Here is an 18,236-nt window from a genome sequence, read left to right as displayed (position 1 = left end):
ATTTAACTTTATAATGCTATAACTTATTGAAAAGTTTATGGATCCACACAATTTTTTTATGAGAAATAATATTTTTTAATAAACCCTTTTTCATTCGACATACTTTATCTTAATCGAGATATTAATAAGGAACCAGCAGATCAAGTAGCTTTTGGAATAAAACACCAATTTTTTTAAAATTAAACACTATCTAAAGATTTGCATCGAAGCGTTTATTTTTGATAGTGATTTTAATCACTATCAGATATCATTATACTTGATCCAACTATGCCACGTCACCACTGTGCCGCGACCCCCCTGTGCTGGGTTTTTTATATTTACTTAAGTATTTCTAAAACATCAGCATGTCAATTTAAATGTAATTTATACCGGATTCCAATTATACAGTAGAATAAAAATAATCTGTTTTCCCCTATTGTAATATTGAATAGTAATCTCGATTTTTTCAAGAAGGAAATTGTTTTCAATAACATTGACGTTTAATAATAATAGAAAATTTTTTTTTTTTTTTGTTAAAAAAAATAATATTATTAAACTTAAAAATAGTTTAATACCGATAAACCTTAGCAAGTACTTCTAATTTTCGTTTTATTTTTACCACAAAACATTTTTGGAACTTTACAAATAATCTATAACATTTAATCAATTCAAATTACAAAAACAATAGTTTTTAATGAGATGACATCCTTATAAAATATCAAATAATGACCATTTAAAAAATCATTTTTTAATTTAATTTTATGTATTTGTTTAAATATAATAATAATGTTATACAATGAGTTCATATCCTAATCAACGATATCTTTAAGACATTAATATCTATAATATTTTACTTTAAATTTATCAATGTGCACTGTTTAGCTTTAACATATTGTTATAAAATTATTGTTTTTAATAAAATATATTTAAAACTTATTTTATTTTCCCGAGTATTAATTATTAACCAGTTTTCCTTTGTAACTTATATGATAATTTTAAAGATGACCTGCATATTAACGTTACGGACATTAGTTTCGGATTAAACGTGCTCTACATTATCGTTAAAAAATACATATTTTATTTCGTAGTAATTTATCTCATGTTATTAGGAAGAAATTTAATATATATTTCCATACAATGTTATGTTAACTTGAAAAAATAGCTTTTATATTGAAAAATATTTTTTACTAAATATTAAATTTGTGTTTTATAATATGAACAGCATTTATATATATGTGGTCTTTATTATAATATGATATAAATCATAAATCTGAAAATGATCTTAGTAGATCACAGGTTATAAATAATGATATAGAAAAAGTTAATATTATTTAATATACATGTCTTAACTATGTCCTATGTAAATAACTATATAACTATTTTTAATTAATTCATTTACTATATTTTATAGTATGAGAACTAATTTAAATGTGATGAAAACTAATTTTTTTCACTGATATTAAATTACAAATATCGTTGAAGGGAAATGAAGATAATTATTTTATTTAAATATTTGATATAATAACACTTCAATTATTAATTTTATATTTATTATTGTATAAGCATAGATTATTACAAAATTATTCTATGCTGAATATTATTTCTAACTGATACATTTGTGATACATCGATAATTTTTTTTTTTTGTATTTAGGATATAAAAAAATGTTCTAACAACTACACAATGTTTTGTGTAAAAAAGGATATACTTTTATATTTGGATAAGTTTAATGAAGAAAGAAGTTATGAGCTTTTTCCTGGTTTTACCATTCATCAGAGCCGTTTATCCAATGCTGTTTATTCAAACGTTTCTCAATTCGACAAAGCTAACTTTTCTGATTTAGATAGTTTGATAAGCAAACGAATTTATGACTACATAGAAAGTGTTGACATAAGAGTTAAATTGATTAGTCCTATGAATTCAACGACACGATCAATTAGTGCAAGCTTTCTCGAACGTGTATTGCCATTTTTCCGAATGAGTATGACCAAACAAATATTTTTATATTTAACTATAAAATCACTAGGATATGTTTTACCAAAATTGTTAAAACATTCATAATACGTATAATATAGTATTAGTTTATAAATATGTTTTTGTCACACTCTGTATTCATCTTTAAAAATACATTTGATAAATACACAAATTAATATTTGTTTATTTTTTGAATTTCTATATGAAAAATTATTGACATTGTATAGGAATAATTTTGATAATTTAATTTATAACATAGATAGATACATTTTATATAAAACAATGTGTTTTAATATTTATATTTAATTTTTTTTTAATATTTAATGTAAAAATTATGATTTAAAATATTATAATTCACTAATGTTAAGATATAAAATTAAAAATTTTTATTTGACCGAAATATCATTTATTGCTATATTTTATTGTAATTTTGTGTGAAAGAGTAAAATATTAATCATTTGCGCTGTACAGACTGACTTTGTCTTAATTAAATTTTAATTAGTTCAACTTTTCCGTTTTTGTAAAAACCATGATAGAGAATTCATNAACTTCAGTAATTATTATCAATATTAGGAAATTTAAACATAATTTAGTACATGTATTTAACTTTAATGTTTGACTTAAAACTTTTATGTCACTAATTTTGTAACTTATATACTATCCTTGTAATATATTTGTAAATTATAAATATGGCTTTAAATTAAAAAAAATTTAATTTCAAAAATATTTAAATATAATATTCTTTAATTTTATGTCAACGATAAATATTTTAACTGTTTTACGACAAAACATTATTATTATTTTTATTATTTTATCACACAGTATGGAGAATATTAAAATAGGATATTATAGTTATTTAACTGAGTAGCTGCATATTAGGTTGCATTTGGAATTAATCAGGCGTACTACATTAATTATTTTATTTCCTCAATAGAGAAATATTTTGGTTAATTCCATTAAAATATAATATAAAATTCAAAAATAGAAACAGATTCTCTAAAGTTACATCTTTTTTAAGTTATGGAGCAGAATTTTAGTNGTAGAAAAAAGAAAGATCAATATGGCGTTTATTGGGCTGCTGCTACTATGGCTACTTTGGGTGGTAGCGCGCTGTTGGCTTTATCAAGTAAAGCTCTCATGACTGCTGGTGCAGCATTGGCATTTGCCATTTATAGCAACATGAAAGGAGGTAGTGGCGGAAAAGGAGGTGGTAGTTTGACAGCTACATTAATGGAGGAGAGTGCGCTGGTACCACAAAGGCAATGTGCTGAAGCATTGGTCGATTTATCTGGACATTATCAAGATATTGAACGGTATCCAGGATCTAGGAAAGCTGTGGAAATAGTGTCTCCTAAGCCAGTTTATAGAATACAAACAGAAGACTACTCTTCCCCTTCTTATAATGGAGCGTCATCTTCATATCCGTAGAATCGACATGATCAATATAGTTTTAAAATATAATTAATAAACATGAAGTATTTATATAAAGTATAAAATAGTTTAGCTTCAACNCTCATGACTAATTTTGTAAATACTATACGAAAAATAAATATTTTAAACTTTTATAATCATAAATAGAAAGTCAAAATAAAAAAAATTTATTAAAATAATGACAATAAAAATGCAGAAATGGAAAAATAATTTCGTAACAATAATAATTGATGATGTTTAAAAACATAATTAAAACTTCTCTTTATAACATTATTACAAAGTCAACATTAAAAATATAAAAATTTAGTAAGATTTAAAATAAAATTGAAAGACTTGTGTTCCAATAGAGGGAAATTTTGTTTGGGACCTAAGTAATGTAAATTCGATTCTATTTTTATAACTCTTGCAATATACACACTAACCTATTTCTTCACTTTTATTATATAGAACTATTGTTTTTATTAAAGAGAAATTATTTTTAAAAAAATCTTGTTTTGCTGTGGATATAACGATGTTACTTGTTAAATATTTCAAAAAATTGTAATTAAAAAAAAAAAAAAAAAAAATACTAACGTATTAATTTTACCTAATAATTTTAGGATGTATCTCGTTGGAAAATATTAATCAGAAATTCATAGTAATCAGTGACGACGGAACCGAGGCAAAAGTTGCTTATCCAGTTATAATACGTGAGGGTAAAAGTATTTTTTTATCCTTCCCTGTTGAATCTAATAAAAGAATCATACCTAAAAAAAATATCATTGTTAAAGAACTGGGTTTAGTTCAAAAAATATTCATTATTAATTTTAAAAATTCGTTTATTATCGATTTCAGATATTGTGCTTATACCATAGTATAATGTTTATTGATATTATATTATTAATTGTGGTCTATCAAGTTTTATTGATCATAATAATATTTCAAGTAGGTCTTTGCCAAAGATAAAATTGATTTGTTATTTAATACTTATTTATACACTTATAAATTTTAATTTTTAGTTTAATAAAATTTATGTTATTTAAAAAGTTTGATTTTGAAGATCCTATAAATTGAAATAAATAGTTTCAAAAATTATTAATAAGGTAATAAAAAAATAATATCCAGATTTTTGTATATAATCAAAAAAAAAATAGCATTATCCACTTTTTAGCTTTGTTACCATCATTTGAACCGATTTTTAGTCATTTAATGTTTGCCCCATCCATGTAGACAATTTTTCCCGCACTTCTGGTAATAGTAATAATAATCATTATTGAAAAAAAGAGTACTAAATCGATCATGTGTTTTAGTTTTATAAATTTAATAATAATTGAAGTAATAATACCACAAGCAATTTTTTTTAGTTGTTCTATCTAGACCAATTGAAAGTCTTGCCACAACAAAATTATTAAATACGTGTATCTTTATTTACGATGACGAATTGAACAAATGAATGTTATACTTATGAGTTGGTTAGTTCATGGTTCTTATTTAAAATGAAAATTTTATTTACTAGAAAAATATGGCTATCATTGTAATTATGGTACAGATGTAGTCATCCAAATTTCATATTGGTAGCAATTCAATAAAACTTATTTAAATGCAATACTCTTCTTCCGGCTTTGGTTGCCCAAAATTTACATATGTAAACATAAAAGATTAAACTAGGCAACCATAACCATGTATAATTAAAATTTATGTACTATTATAAAATCGTATCGGACAGGGAGTGTCTCGAGTATTAAAACAAAATGTTAATTTAGTTAGAATATATAATAATTTAGTTTTTAACAAAATTAAAGGTCATTGATAATAACAAACAACTAACTTCGTGAATATAAAAGATTCCACTTAAAAATTAAGAGTTATTCAAACTTAATTTAAAAAGTTATTTAGCGATTAACTCGAACTGACAGTGGTCAGAGAACTTTTACAATCCGCGAGTGGCAGACACTAGGGCGGCATTTTAGGTGCGCCCTTTTACAAAAGGTGTATGTTCATAAAAATTTTTTTTTTTAACTATAATGTAATATTAAGAGCCTCGTAAAATTGTTTCATGCAAAGCCCTGTAATTTTTGTGACGTATCCACGTTTTAAATTACAACCAAAATATAACGTATTTAATAATAATATGTCAGTCATTTTTATTTATTTTTTTAAAAAACTCACTCTCAAATTAATTACTGATGTATTAAAGATAATAAAATTAATTTCTTAAGTTACTTTTCAGAGATTATAAATATAATTAAAAAGCCTTAAAAAAAATGTTCAAGTAAGTATAAAATAACTGCATTTAAAGGGTCAAATTTAAATATTCCGATTAGATTATTTAACATATTTGTTAAATTTAGTTCATCAAATAAATTATTTTTACGATTAAATTTATAATTTTTTATATATCTTATGTAAATTTTTACCCGATAATAAATCTTAAGAAGTTATAAATAAAAAATATAAATTTTTAGGGTTAGTCGTAAAAAAAAATTTAATACGGAAAATTTTATTTCTTTTCACTATTTATTAAATATTGTATACATAGTTAGTATATAGACGTGTAAAATGTTTTCTATTCATTAATGATTCATATTAAAAAAAAAAACTATTCTGTTATTGGACCAACCGTAAAATTACACTTTATTAAGTACCTGATGATGAATTAATGTCTACTAATTTTCTAAATTTGTGAATGTTGAAATTTTGAAATCTTTATATTATAGAAATGTGAAGCTCATCAATATAAATTAATATAGGCGCAAGATTAACCTACTTTTTCTTATAAGTTTTATTTGATTCAAATAATAAATAATTATCAGGTCATTGCATCGTAAATATGTTCTAAACAATGATCATTTTTGTATAATTAAAATGATAAAAGTGATTTAAAATATTTTTGAAGTGTTGTAATGTTAAGAGAAATTACTTTAATAGTTTTGTTGTCTTATATATAAATTTTATATAAAATATAATGTGTTTGTTTTTTAATCAATAAATGAATAGAAAAATATCTCTTGTATGTATGAATTTTTTTAGATTTTCCAATATTTTCAAAACTTGAAATATCAAAATATTTATAATAGGTTATATTGTAAATATATTTTATGTATGGCATCCGTTAAACAATCAATTTATTTCAGTATTTATATGAAACACAGTTTTATCATTGAATGGATATGTGTTAGTAGGATTTTGGGACCTCTGAACATGTATTATTTTACTTTGTATTAATATAAGAATGGTGTTTATATTGTGTACTTTTATAGCTATAGAACCCTATTTATGATTACTACACATATGTCTAGTACCACGGTGAAATATGACGTTTGTCAGAGCAAACGTGACGACTGTTACTATTGTTTTTCCAAAAAACGAAATCGTCCACTTCACGAGTCGAGTACTAGCTTGGGTAGGTAGGTGCAAATTATTTGAAGGCGGTTATTAAACATATACATGTGTGTTGATTGTCATTATTGTAGAAAATATTTCTTTTCATCCATTAATAACACAATATGGTATTTTCTACTGATTCGTTTCGATTCGTATAGTCTAAACAGTTTCCCATCGAGTATGTGTTGCCACCGTGCTCATTATGTTATAAATATTTTTCTCCATCCTCCTTCTGATGTATTCTTTATTACTATATCAACCTAAAACACTATTGCAGTTGTCGCACATACATACACATACGAACACTGTTTTCATAAAGCATTATTAGAAAAAAAAACAAAATATGCATTTATAAACAAGTGTTAATACCAATAATGATAATAATACACAGTTTGTGTATCACACAATATTTAGGTCACAAACGTCGTCAAGTATGTCGTTTTAGACATTATTGATAGTCGGTAACAATATTGATATTGTACTTACCCGTTATCAGTAAATCATATAAGAAAACAAGTCATGTTAGCTAAACGGCATCACGTATTTACAACCCTGGTTTTGGTTAGACTAAATGTAACTCTAGTAAAATGAGGACGTAGCCAAATACATCTAAAGTGCTCTCGCCATGAGTCGCATATTCTATTCAATATTCTCTGGTATAATATTTCGTTTATTTAGGTATTCTTTTTTTATTAATCGCTCAAGTCATCCAGATTGAATATTTTAACGTACAACGTTTAAGATTGAGCTTTTTGCATACAATTCTACTATAATTCATGCAACATAATAATCTTGTGCATGACAATATTGTATTGTACTCTTAAAGAATGTATCAAAGAAGCTATTTAATATTTTTAAGAAAACTATAAAGTTACTAAGTAAAACATCGAATTTGCACATCGCGTCTTTCTATCAAAAATGTAATTAATTATCTGAAGGGTAAAGGGAAAAACGACTATTGTCCATTTATGCAAATTTTTCATAAGAACCAAAATAAAGTTATAAACTCATTTCCTATTGATGATACAACAAAAATAGACACATACTTTTTAGAAAACTGAAAACATTTTTGATCAAATGGATTTAATTACTTGATGTTACTGTTAATGGGCTATCAATTCAAACAATAAAAACAAAATTGAAAAAATGGACTCGTATATAACCGTTATTACACTGATAATTCCATGTACCTTTCATACTTAAGCTTAATGAAATTTATTACAAGTAAAATCACTTACGATTTATTAAGTTCTGTGTTTATTAAAATAGAATTTTATAAAGCTACCTCATTATAACTAATATAAAAATTAATAATTATATTTTAATAATAAAAATATTTGAAATGAAAAAATTAAATGTAATTAATATTAATTAAAAAACTTCAAGAGTTTTATTTATGTTATTTACAAGTCAAAATAATCAAAATAAACTGTAATTTGCAACTTTTTATAATATTGAAATGTTTAACATGGTTATTTTATTACTTACATTTATAGGTAGAATCAATAAAAATTTGCATGACTAAATAATAACAAAATGTAATACTAAGTGAAGAGTAAAGATAGTGAAGCACTTACTGGTTAATTTAAGAATGTTTAGTGTCAACAAGAGAAATCCGATTTCCGTTTTGTATTGATACGGTTATTTAATGTTAGTTGAAGGTCTTATTAAAAAATAATAAGAGTCACGGCATTAAATGCAGTCAGTTATTGTACAGGTTTGTTAACAAATATTACGATAAAAATGCCAAGTAATTTTTCACGATAGAAAATATTTTAACTAGGTAGTAATGTAAAAACTCGAAATATGTGGATATTAAAAATTATTTGATGTAAAATTAAATGTACGCTAAAGAATATTAGTTATAGTTTTAAATCAAAATAAAATGTATTTGGTTACATTTACTAAATACCTATAAGAGTGTGCAGGTACCATAGTGTGTGAACCAAAAATGACTATTTATATCATTATAATGGTTACTAAAAAGACACGCTTTTAACCCACATTTTAAATCCCTCACCTCCAAACTATCCATTGAAGTATAGAATTAGATAAATTAGAATGTACGAGAGTAACATCTAAACTTACGAGATGGTTTATTAAATTGCATTTATTTTTTCATTCAAATCATTTATTATATTCATAATAGAGTTATTAAAATTTGTTAGTTTTAATTAGATGGTCATTGTTATTATAAAAAAAGCAGATGCTAAAATTATTATGGGTAAACAATTTATAGTAAACATTCTAACTATATAAAATTATATTACCATTGTATTTTGTTTTATATTTTCAGTATACTGTAAATTGTACTGATTAAAAGACATTTTTGCATACACACTAATTAAATGTGTCATATTAAATTATTTCAGGTTAATATCCTATCATTCAATTGAATCATAAACTCTTAAAAATTTCTCTTAATTTAAAATAAACTAATAAAATAATTAACTAATGTACTATATTGCTCTTAATAAATAATAATAAATAATTTTTTTTTTTTAATATAATTATTTTATACATAATAAAAGGTAATATCGTATTAAAAATATGCAGCGAGTATCGCATAGATTTATATTTATAATTTGAGCAGTTATTCAAAAAACGAGTTAAATTCTTCTTTTTGTTATTTTATTACCTAAGAATTAATTTCGAGACATAAATCTAATAAATTTCTTAAAGTTTAAATAATGTTTTGATGTATTAGTTTTTGGCGGGATAGTAAACAATTTTGTTAAAATATTTAAAAATAATACATGAAAGGATAATTTTACAAAACTAGTTATCACATATCGTTAAAAAACAATTTAGTACCATATTTGCTCCAAATAATCAGGGGTGTAATTTAGGGTTGATGATGGAGATAAATTCTCTAGAAAAAAATTATTTGCATGGCAATAGTACATTTTTTTTTTTTAGTTAGGGTAGTGATGAAGTTTCTTATATATATCTCCCTTCAAAAGAAAACACTAATTACGACACTGCATACAATACATTTATTTAATGTATTTAATTTTTCTGTTATATTTAGAAAGTACAAAATAAAAAACCAAAAAACTAAGGACACACTTTGCACACTCCCAGAGACAGGATTGGACGTAGTATTTATAATAAGAAATTAACTAGAATAATTTTTAATATATGTGTAAATTCTAGTTTATAGTTATTTAAGGGTGGCATATATTTTAAAATGATAGTAAATAGTATATTTTTTTAATTATAGGTTACATATCTGTTGTGTCCAGGTTTCATTAAAAGGGTATATCGCTCTCTTTGGTCTGAAGTGTAATATGTAGAGGCGGAAATGACCTGTTCACCACCACTATCATAAGTATTAGTACTGGACAAATCTTAAACGATGGTAGGAGAACCGCGAATAGTGATAGGCGTCGGCGGCACTATAAAACATACTGTTTCCATGATCTTCTTAGTTCTTCTGTGGTAACTTGTTTTTCGCATACATATTTATCTTTTAATTTTTCTTCCGCTAAACATTATGACGTTGTCCGCGGCTCCTTGCTTTTTGGCCGCGGTAGCTTTCGGGTTGTGCGTATCCGCTGGAGATCCTGTTATTGATAATAACAACACTTTTTCAAACTTACCAGCCGCTACAACCAACAGTGACTTTAATAACGTGTCTGAATCTCCAGCTATAACCATTTTCAATAGTAGTTCGACAGAAAGGGATTCTAGATTTCTAAATGTTGCACCTGACTCCGGAGACTCTAACTTGATACAAGAAAAACAAGATGAGGCTACATTGGACCCAGGTTCGCACTTAGTTGGCATCTACACAGATTGCCTGCTTCAATGGTCATTCCCATGTGTTCAACGAAAACTATTGTTGTTTTTGGATAATATTGGTAAAATGAAAGGTAAGATTGAGGTGTATTACTTTTAATTTAATCATATGCTTGTAAATAACTGAATTTAATTTATATACCTTAGGTAAATTTATACTGAAAAAAATTTAAAGTTATCGAATTATAAACGAGTAAAATAATGTAAATCATAAGTATTTAATAATTTTTTTTGAGTTATAGAAAATTATAAATTATAGAATAATTTAAATGATTGTTCTTATCTTAAAATAATGCATTAATAATAATACAAAATTTATTCTAACTGCTTTTATAAAAATTTTACACTTAGAGCATTTTTAAAGGAAGCTAAAGTTGTTTATGAGACACATATAACCTATGTAATTAGTTAAAAAATTTATCAAGTAACAAATATACATAAACATTTTGAAGGATGAGTTTAACATCTAATGACTCCTGTGTACAGCAATTTCAAAATAGCTGAATACATTATTTTTTTAATAATAAATCTAATCATATTTTAATTGCATAATAAAATTAAAACAAAAATGATTACTATTTACAAATATAAGCTTTTATTGTAATAAAATTAATTAGATTAGTTATTTTTTAATCAAATATTAATTTAAAAAATAATTAGTAATTTGAATTTAATTTAATTGGGCAATGTTAAGCGGTTTAAATGTTTTTGATGCGACTTTGTTGGTTGAATAGTTAAGTGTAGTTATTTTAAAGTGAAAAAAAATAATAATTAAATGAAATGTAAAAATAGCAAATACTTCATTATTTTTACATTTAAATTAAAAAAAAAACAATTTGCATCTTTATTTATGTGATTCTACTATCATTATTATTGACTCTGTAAATTCTTGATAATGATAAATTCGCAAAATATTTATCTGATTATTTTATCTTATCCTAAAATATTTATATTTTTTACTTGTCGTTCTTTGATAAGTAACAAATAATCGATGTAAAAAGAAGAATAAATTTTTGTTAACAAAAGAGACAACGAAATCATTATAAAGATGTCAATGGATTATTATATTCGTTGTTGTTGTTGTTGTTGTTGTTATTGTATTAAAATACGGTCAATTTCTAGTAGACCATAACTCAAACTATGTGTTTACGTAGTTTCGCTTATGTTTGTGGTTTTATAAGACCTAAAAGTTAATCGGTCGTAAAATAAAGTATTGATTTTTAGTACATATATTTCTTATTTTTTTCAACAAAAGGCATTGATTAATAAAAATTTACTATGATTGACTAGGTTAAATTATCCAGTAATTTATTAGAACTAGAGAGCTTTGATTTTAAAATAACAATTATTTACTGAAAAAAAACTAAAGAAATTAAAAATAATTTATTTAGTGATGTGATGTATTTTTCTTAAAAGCTCATGGTTTTTGTTTTTATAAAACAAATATTAAATTAGACTGATGATGGTTTGCACAAAAAAAATTATATTAAGAGTAGCATACATAAGTTTTACTTAGTATAACACGGTATTTTTAAAACTTCATTTTGAGTATATAATATTGTATTTATAACTTGTATTGTACATTTTAGACATATTTATTTAAAATATTTAGGACAAATTATTGTTGTTGCTATGCGTATAATGTACAATATAATATTTATTTTTATAAGATTCAGAGTATTCTCAGAATATTGATATCATCTATATGTCTAAATGATACATACATTATGATGATAATATAGCGTATGACACGTGTATTTTATTGATACACAACTTAAATTTTTTTTTTCTTACAAACCTATAAAATTATATTATTATCCTATAAAATCGCATTAAAAATTCAATACTGGTAACGTTTTTCTTAAAAGATAAACGGTATCTTTTGTACTACATTGCAACGAATTAAATATGAACGTTGATATAGTGAAATTAAAATTTTATTGTCATTACAGCCGTGTCTAAAAATATTGACTCATGCATAGTGCTATATATATATTTTTTTTTGCTTAAATATTTAGAAAGGGAAAGTCAAATGATTATGTATACTTTTATTTTATTGGGAAACAATAATTTTTTAAATGTAAGTTACTATTTCTGTTCCCTAAAAATAATACTAGAGTTAAAAGTAAGAGAATTTTCTTTTTTTCACGATAATAGTCAACAAGTATATAACCTGATAGATAATTGTGGTAGAAGTCGTTTGACACTGTTTTTCCGGTGTGAATCAGATAGTTTTTTTTATGATCAAAACACAATGACCAATGGGTTATTCAAACAATCGGCAGCGGTACCCGACAGACAAGTTCCTGTAGAAAACTAACAAAAAACCAAGTGAAATTAACCTTGGTCTAAGTTTTCATTAAAAAAAGACCATCCATCATTTTATTGTTATGTATGGTGCTATAGTTTGCACTTCAAATAATTGACCTAAAACTATTACTTTTATGATTTCATGTGTAGTAACTTGTCAGTTGGTGCATAACTTTAAGCACGATCTTATTGTTTGAGAACTTGTTTTTAAAAGACTCTCAAACACATAGTTTCTTAGAAAGAGCATATTGACATGAATAACGTTATTATAATGCTGAATGCGTTTGAATATTAAGAAATGATGATATTTCACATAAAAAAAAATTGTGTGTTTTGAAAGAGAAATACTTATAATTTGATTACTATATGATTTTTGATTATATTATATTAAATATTAAATTTATGATAACTATTTTCTTTTATTATTTCAGTATTAATTCTAGTATTTTGATGATTAAAAAAATTTAAAACCTAAAAATTTTTTTTACCAAATACTTAATTTTATTTATTTAATATAATGGAATTTCAAAATTATAGATGAGAATTTTTTTTTTATTTTAGTCGGTAAGTCATTTCACTTTTTNTTTTTCGTATATTGAGCGCCCGACGCTTTTATCACAATAATACTAGTATTTTTTGTTCATAATTATTTTAAAAATTATTTTTAACTTTTTAGTTCGATGTACTTTAAAAGCGTGTTTTTTTAGTTTTTTAAACTATATTTATTTAAGAATTCTCTTCTTACCGTCAAAAATATAATTAGTAAAAATTATTTTCCATTGCCGAGTCGCAATTTTCTCAGATGAAATGATACAGTGTTTACTTTTCGTTAATTTGAAACTTCTATTGAAAATCTGTCAAGTATAATTGTTGATGAAACTAAATATATGCCTACAATTGGCATTCGCGACGGTTAGGTCTTCAGATATCGTGCTGATGTATAACCCGAACAAAAACTTGATAACCTACATCTAAAAATATATTTAAAAATGGTATTGTCCACTATAACTATTAATAATAATGATTGTTATTTTATTTTCTAGTATTTATATCAACTAGACACCTACAAGAATATAATATACTTTTGTGAGTTATGTTATACCGTCTGTTAATGTGACGTTCAATTATACACCATTTATAGGTCATAGGAGAACAAATATTATATTATGCTTTATTATAATTCTTTTATTATAGTATACTTTCATACTGACACGAATACATACATGTATCTATAAATTTAAATAATGTACATTATAATTATGATAAATTTTTCGGTACTCATTTGAGTATTTAAAATATACACATTAAATCAACTAAGTGACATCAATGACTGGTAATAACTAGTCTCAAACATACACTCATTTTGAATTTAACATTGTTTTAAACATCGAATATTATATTAATATTTAATGTAATCTTTTTGGTGTGATAATTTAAGATAAAAGAATCATTAAAAAAAAAAAAGTTATTTTACTCTGCACGATTTGTTTCTGGTGTATAATGTACTATAAAAAATAATACAAACAATTTTCAAACATTTTAATGACCTATATGTTTAATATTTAAATTTACTAACTAATACAGCTATTATTGAAAAAAAAATTATAAAATAAATAATTATCATAACATAAAATTTCATGTAAATATATGTACTTTATATATAATGTAAAGTATAATAATTATACTATACAATAATATATTTTATACAATAATTATTATTGTATAAAAACGGATAGACTGTTTTTTATTGAAAATTTTTTTATTGTTCGTTAAATTTTTCATACGTGGTGTCTTAGGTAATATTATATATTAAGAATTGATCACGTTAGACCAATATTATTTGAAACTAAAATATATTTAATTATATAACTCAAGAATCCACAAAAAAAATATCGCGTTTACGTATTTTGAGAACATGTTACCTGTCGTTTGTTACATTAGGAAATTATACAATATTTTCTAAATATTTTTTTTATTAGACAATACAATTGTGATTTGATATTAGTAAATAACTAACATAAAAACAAATTGTGCTGCTAATACCTATACTAATTAGTATTACGTTTTAGGATTCAGTGTTTTGGGTGACATTTTGTCAGTAGTTAGAATCAAGCGTGACATGAAGCCTCCAATCAACGAAACTGAGTTGATGGCAAGACTAAACAATGTGGACGAACAAAATGCAATGTCAGCTTTAATGGAGCACGCTATGGATAAGTTTATTAGCAATCACGTCATCCGAGTAACCCTCCCTGCTGGTATCACAGCAGCTCTCAATGGTGGTCAAGGACGTTCCATGATCGGAAATACATTAGACATAAACATGTCGAGAGCACTAGGAGAAGGTATGACAATTTTAAATAGTTAGGTACGGTTAATTAAAAAAACACATGTTTCGTCTATTAAAACTTTTATACGAACAAAAATATTATTTACTTTTCACAATAAAAATTTGAATAGCGTAAAATTGAAATTCGTTAAAAAAAAGAAATTAGCAAGCACACCAAAACCATTTGACTTCACTGTATATTTATCCATACGTTTTCTTATTACATAGCAATTACTGTATGACCTCTATGATATGTGACCTGAATGGGTCTTATACAGGCCACCGACCACATAAATTATTATTTAACTATCATTTAACATTTATTAATCAGTGCCTATTTTTAACAAATTTTCTACATTTTAAATTTTATTCATGTTGATGTTGTATATGAATGAATGACTTTGTACATACGTTATAATAAAAATGTATGATTATTTATGAGAGAAAATCATCTTGTAATCTACCAAGTCGCCGAAAATTCATTAATAGGTTCTTATAGTACTAACCAATTAGTTTCGGACTATTATCATTTAAAATATATAGACCAAGAATTATCTTATACATTTTTCGGTTCGCTTAGTTAACAATTCGTTTGAATTAAATGAAATATCTAGTTAAATAATATTATCTGCATTTAAAGCACAATATACTAATAAATTATTTAAGATATTTTGGATTTAAGTTATCATCTTTTAAATAGGCCGAGGTAAAAAGAAGAATAAGAAAATGATGCACATGATGATGATGGGGCTGATGGCAAAGATGGCAGTTATGGGTCCACTAATGATGATGTTGATTAAGTTAAAGGCAATCAAAGCGCTGATTCTCAGTAAACTTGCTTTATTACTTAGTCTGGGTAGCTTAATGAAAGGCAAGAAAAGTGGTGGTTCTTCTGGTAAGTAATCTCTATGTAATACTGTGTTTCTTTACACATAGATTAATACCTAACCAAGTTTAATTAACAAATGTAAAAATAATTATGAAGGAAAAGAAGTGATCATTGTGCATGATAGCCATGGTGGGGGTGCGGATTACGGTGCTGGTACTTCTGCCGGGTGGGTTTCTGGTCATGCAGCAACTGGATGGTCAACCGGCGGCGGTGCTGACAGTTATACAGCTGGAAGCCATTTAGGTGGAGGAGATAACACCTATGCTGGAGGAGCTGACTCCTATTCTTCCGGTATAATAATATAACTTTACATTAGACTTTTGTTTAGAGAAAATAACTTCAAATCTGTTCATAGGAGCTGGTGCTGCTGGTGGCTGGGGTGGTGTAAACAGCCAAAGTGGCGGATGGGGAAGAAAATCCGTAGTACATGAACCTCATTGGGTGGCATACAGAGCCTATATACCAACGAATGAAGATGATAATGCCAGCAAAAAATAGACACTCGGGCCTATTAAGTTATTTATAGAACCGTATTAATTTATTTTAAATAGCGTAAATATTTCAAGACAATACTTTAAATGGAGTTTCGAGCATTACTTGTTAACTTACATGATTTAAGTTTTCTCAATGAAGAATATAGATGAATTAATGTCAATGTGAGATCCTCTGCATGCCTATAATGTATGTCTTGAAACTACGTTGATATTTATTTATTTGTAAATACTAATTAATTAAACTATTTGTACTTTGTATTTATTTTTAATAAATTATGAGTTTATGAAAATATTTTCATTTATAATTTTTTTCTATATTTAAAACTTTTAACATATCAGATCATGAGATAGTAAAATCTCATAAATCAATTATAATATATTTTCTATTTACTGTCATATTTGCCACGGTGCAAAAGTGGTAGGCATACGTATACAATTGAAAGCATGGCAAGACTACAATTAAATATAATAAGCAATATGATACGGTGCTAAACAATAACTATGTGATAAGATTTTTATTTGGACTCCAACACTGGATTCAATTGAAGCATTGGTAATCCGTGAAATGTAACAACCGATTTGTCTGTCAAACAGAATGAACCCCATGTAATGAATTTATTATTATTTGTCTGTTACTCTCTTAGAACTTAAGTTTAATAAAATAATTATGTTTCATTCTACAACTAATTGGATAGATATGCCTTATTACTTTTCATAAAGAAATAATAATATAAGCGGGTTTTACGCTAGTGACCTAAATTGATTTTCAAATTATTAATTGGTAACACATCTAATACAAATTACTATATTAGGATAAACCATATTTTTTGCAAAAATAAGTTAAAAGAATTGTGATCATGAAATTCAGAGCAGAAATAGAAAGAAACGATCCAAACTCCTTTTTCCTCTATTGAAGATATATTTTTTTAACACTATATAGATTAGAAACATATTTTTATCTCTGCAGAAGTAAAAAAAAAACCCAGCACAGTGGGGTCGCAGCTCTAGATGTGGTATAGTTGGGTCCAGTATAAATGATATCTGATAGTGATTAAAATCATAAAAAATTTTAATATTTTAAAAATAATCAGTGCAAAATATCATTTTTAATCTATTTTTTTGATATTTTAAAGTTGATTTTTCGAAATTTTACAATAAAAACCAGTAAAAAAAAAGTTGTTAAAAAGATCTACTAAATTGAGCGTATTATAAAATTTGATTATAATTATAAAAATCCATTGTTTAATTCAGGTGAAACTAAAAATAATTTTTTTTTTAGATTTATGATTTATATAGTATCATGTTACAAAAAAATTTGTAATTTTATAGACTGGTGGTAGTAGTACACACAAATAGAATTAAAAATTAATAAATTACAAAGTAAAATTATTTACTTTTGTAGTTGAAAACTCTTATCATATCAAATCTAATTCGAAGTAATTAATACTTTAAAAATATTAAAAATGAATGATTTTAATAGTTTGTATAGATAAACCTGGTAAAGCTACTTTTTATTAAATTAAGGGATTTGATTTCAATTTTTGAGGGTAATATCATCAACTAAATACGCATTGTAATCATTTACAGAAGAAGAAATTTCTTAATCATGTTAATATAATTTTACTATGTGTTTTTTTTGTGACTGGGATTTATTTTTCTAATCCTC

The 18,236-nt window shown here is 24.9% G+C and overlaps 2 protein-coding genes across 3 annotated transcripts in view; both read left to right on the top strand.

Moving 5' to 3' along the window:
* Nucleotides 1-3,443, top strand: part of LOC126901595 (uncharacterized) — a 5,799-nt gene extending 2,356 nt beyond the window's left edge. Inside the window, exons 2-3 of the mRNA XM_050678179.1 lie at nt 1,633-1,960; nt 2,993-3,443. Of these exons, the coding sequence (XP_050534136.1) occupies nt 1,633-1,960; nt 2,993-3,381 (717 nt within the window). The 3' untranslated portion in view covers nt 3,382-3,443. The remainder of the gene's footprint in view (nt 1-1,632; nt 1,961-2,992) is intronic.
* A 6,718-nt stretch (nt 3,444-10,161) lies between these two features.
* Nucleotides 10,162-16,855, top strand: LOC126901483 (uncharacterized). Of its 2 annotated transcripts, XM_050677949.1 has the most exons (5): nt 10,163-10,622; nt 14,928-15,203; nt 15,888-16,082; nt 16,173-16,367; nt 16,432-16,855. In XM_050677949.1, the coding sequence occupies exons 1-5, from the start codon at nt 10,244-10,246 to the stop codon at nt 16,572-16,574; spliced, it is 1,188 nt and encodes a 395-aa protein (XP_050533906.1). In that variant the 5' UTR covers nt 10,163-10,243; the 3' UTR covers nt 16,575-16,855. The 2 variants fall into 2 exon arrangements, with proteins under 2 accessions (XP_050533907.1, XP_050533906.1); XM_050677950.1 differs by lacking the exon at nt 16,173-16,367 and having other exon boundaries at nt 10,162-10,622.
* Nucleotides 16,856-18,236: the final 1,381 nt, after the last annotated feature.

Source organism: Daktulosphaira vitifoliae, unplaced genomic scaffold, assembly GCF_025091365.1.
Source record: "Daktulosphaira vitifoliae isolate Bord-2020 unplaced genomic scaffold, ASM2509136v1 Scaffold_3, whole genome shotgun sequence".
Taxonomy (NCBI): domain Eukaryota; kingdom Metazoa; phylum Arthropoda; class Insecta; order Hemiptera; family Phylloxeridae; genus Daktulosphaira; species Daktulosphaira vitifoliae.
Note: the sequence above shows the minus strand (reverse complement) of the source record. Positions and strands in the feature narration are given on the sequence as shown.

Bases quoted from the DNA above. Each gene is read 5' to 3' on its own strand.
- LOC126901483 (XM_050677949.1), top strand. From the start codon at position 10,244: ATGACGTTGTCCGCGGCTCCTTGCTTTTTGGCCGCGGTAGCTTTCGGG. The intron at 10,623-14,927 runs GTAAGATTGAGG...ATTACGTTTTAG, and splicing joins TAATATTGGTAAAATGAAAG to GATTCAGTGTTTTGGGTGAC. The intron at 16,083-16,172 runs GTAAGTAATCTC...ATAATTATGAAG, and splicing joins GAAAAGTGGTGGTTCTTCTG to GAAAAGAAGTGATCATTGTG.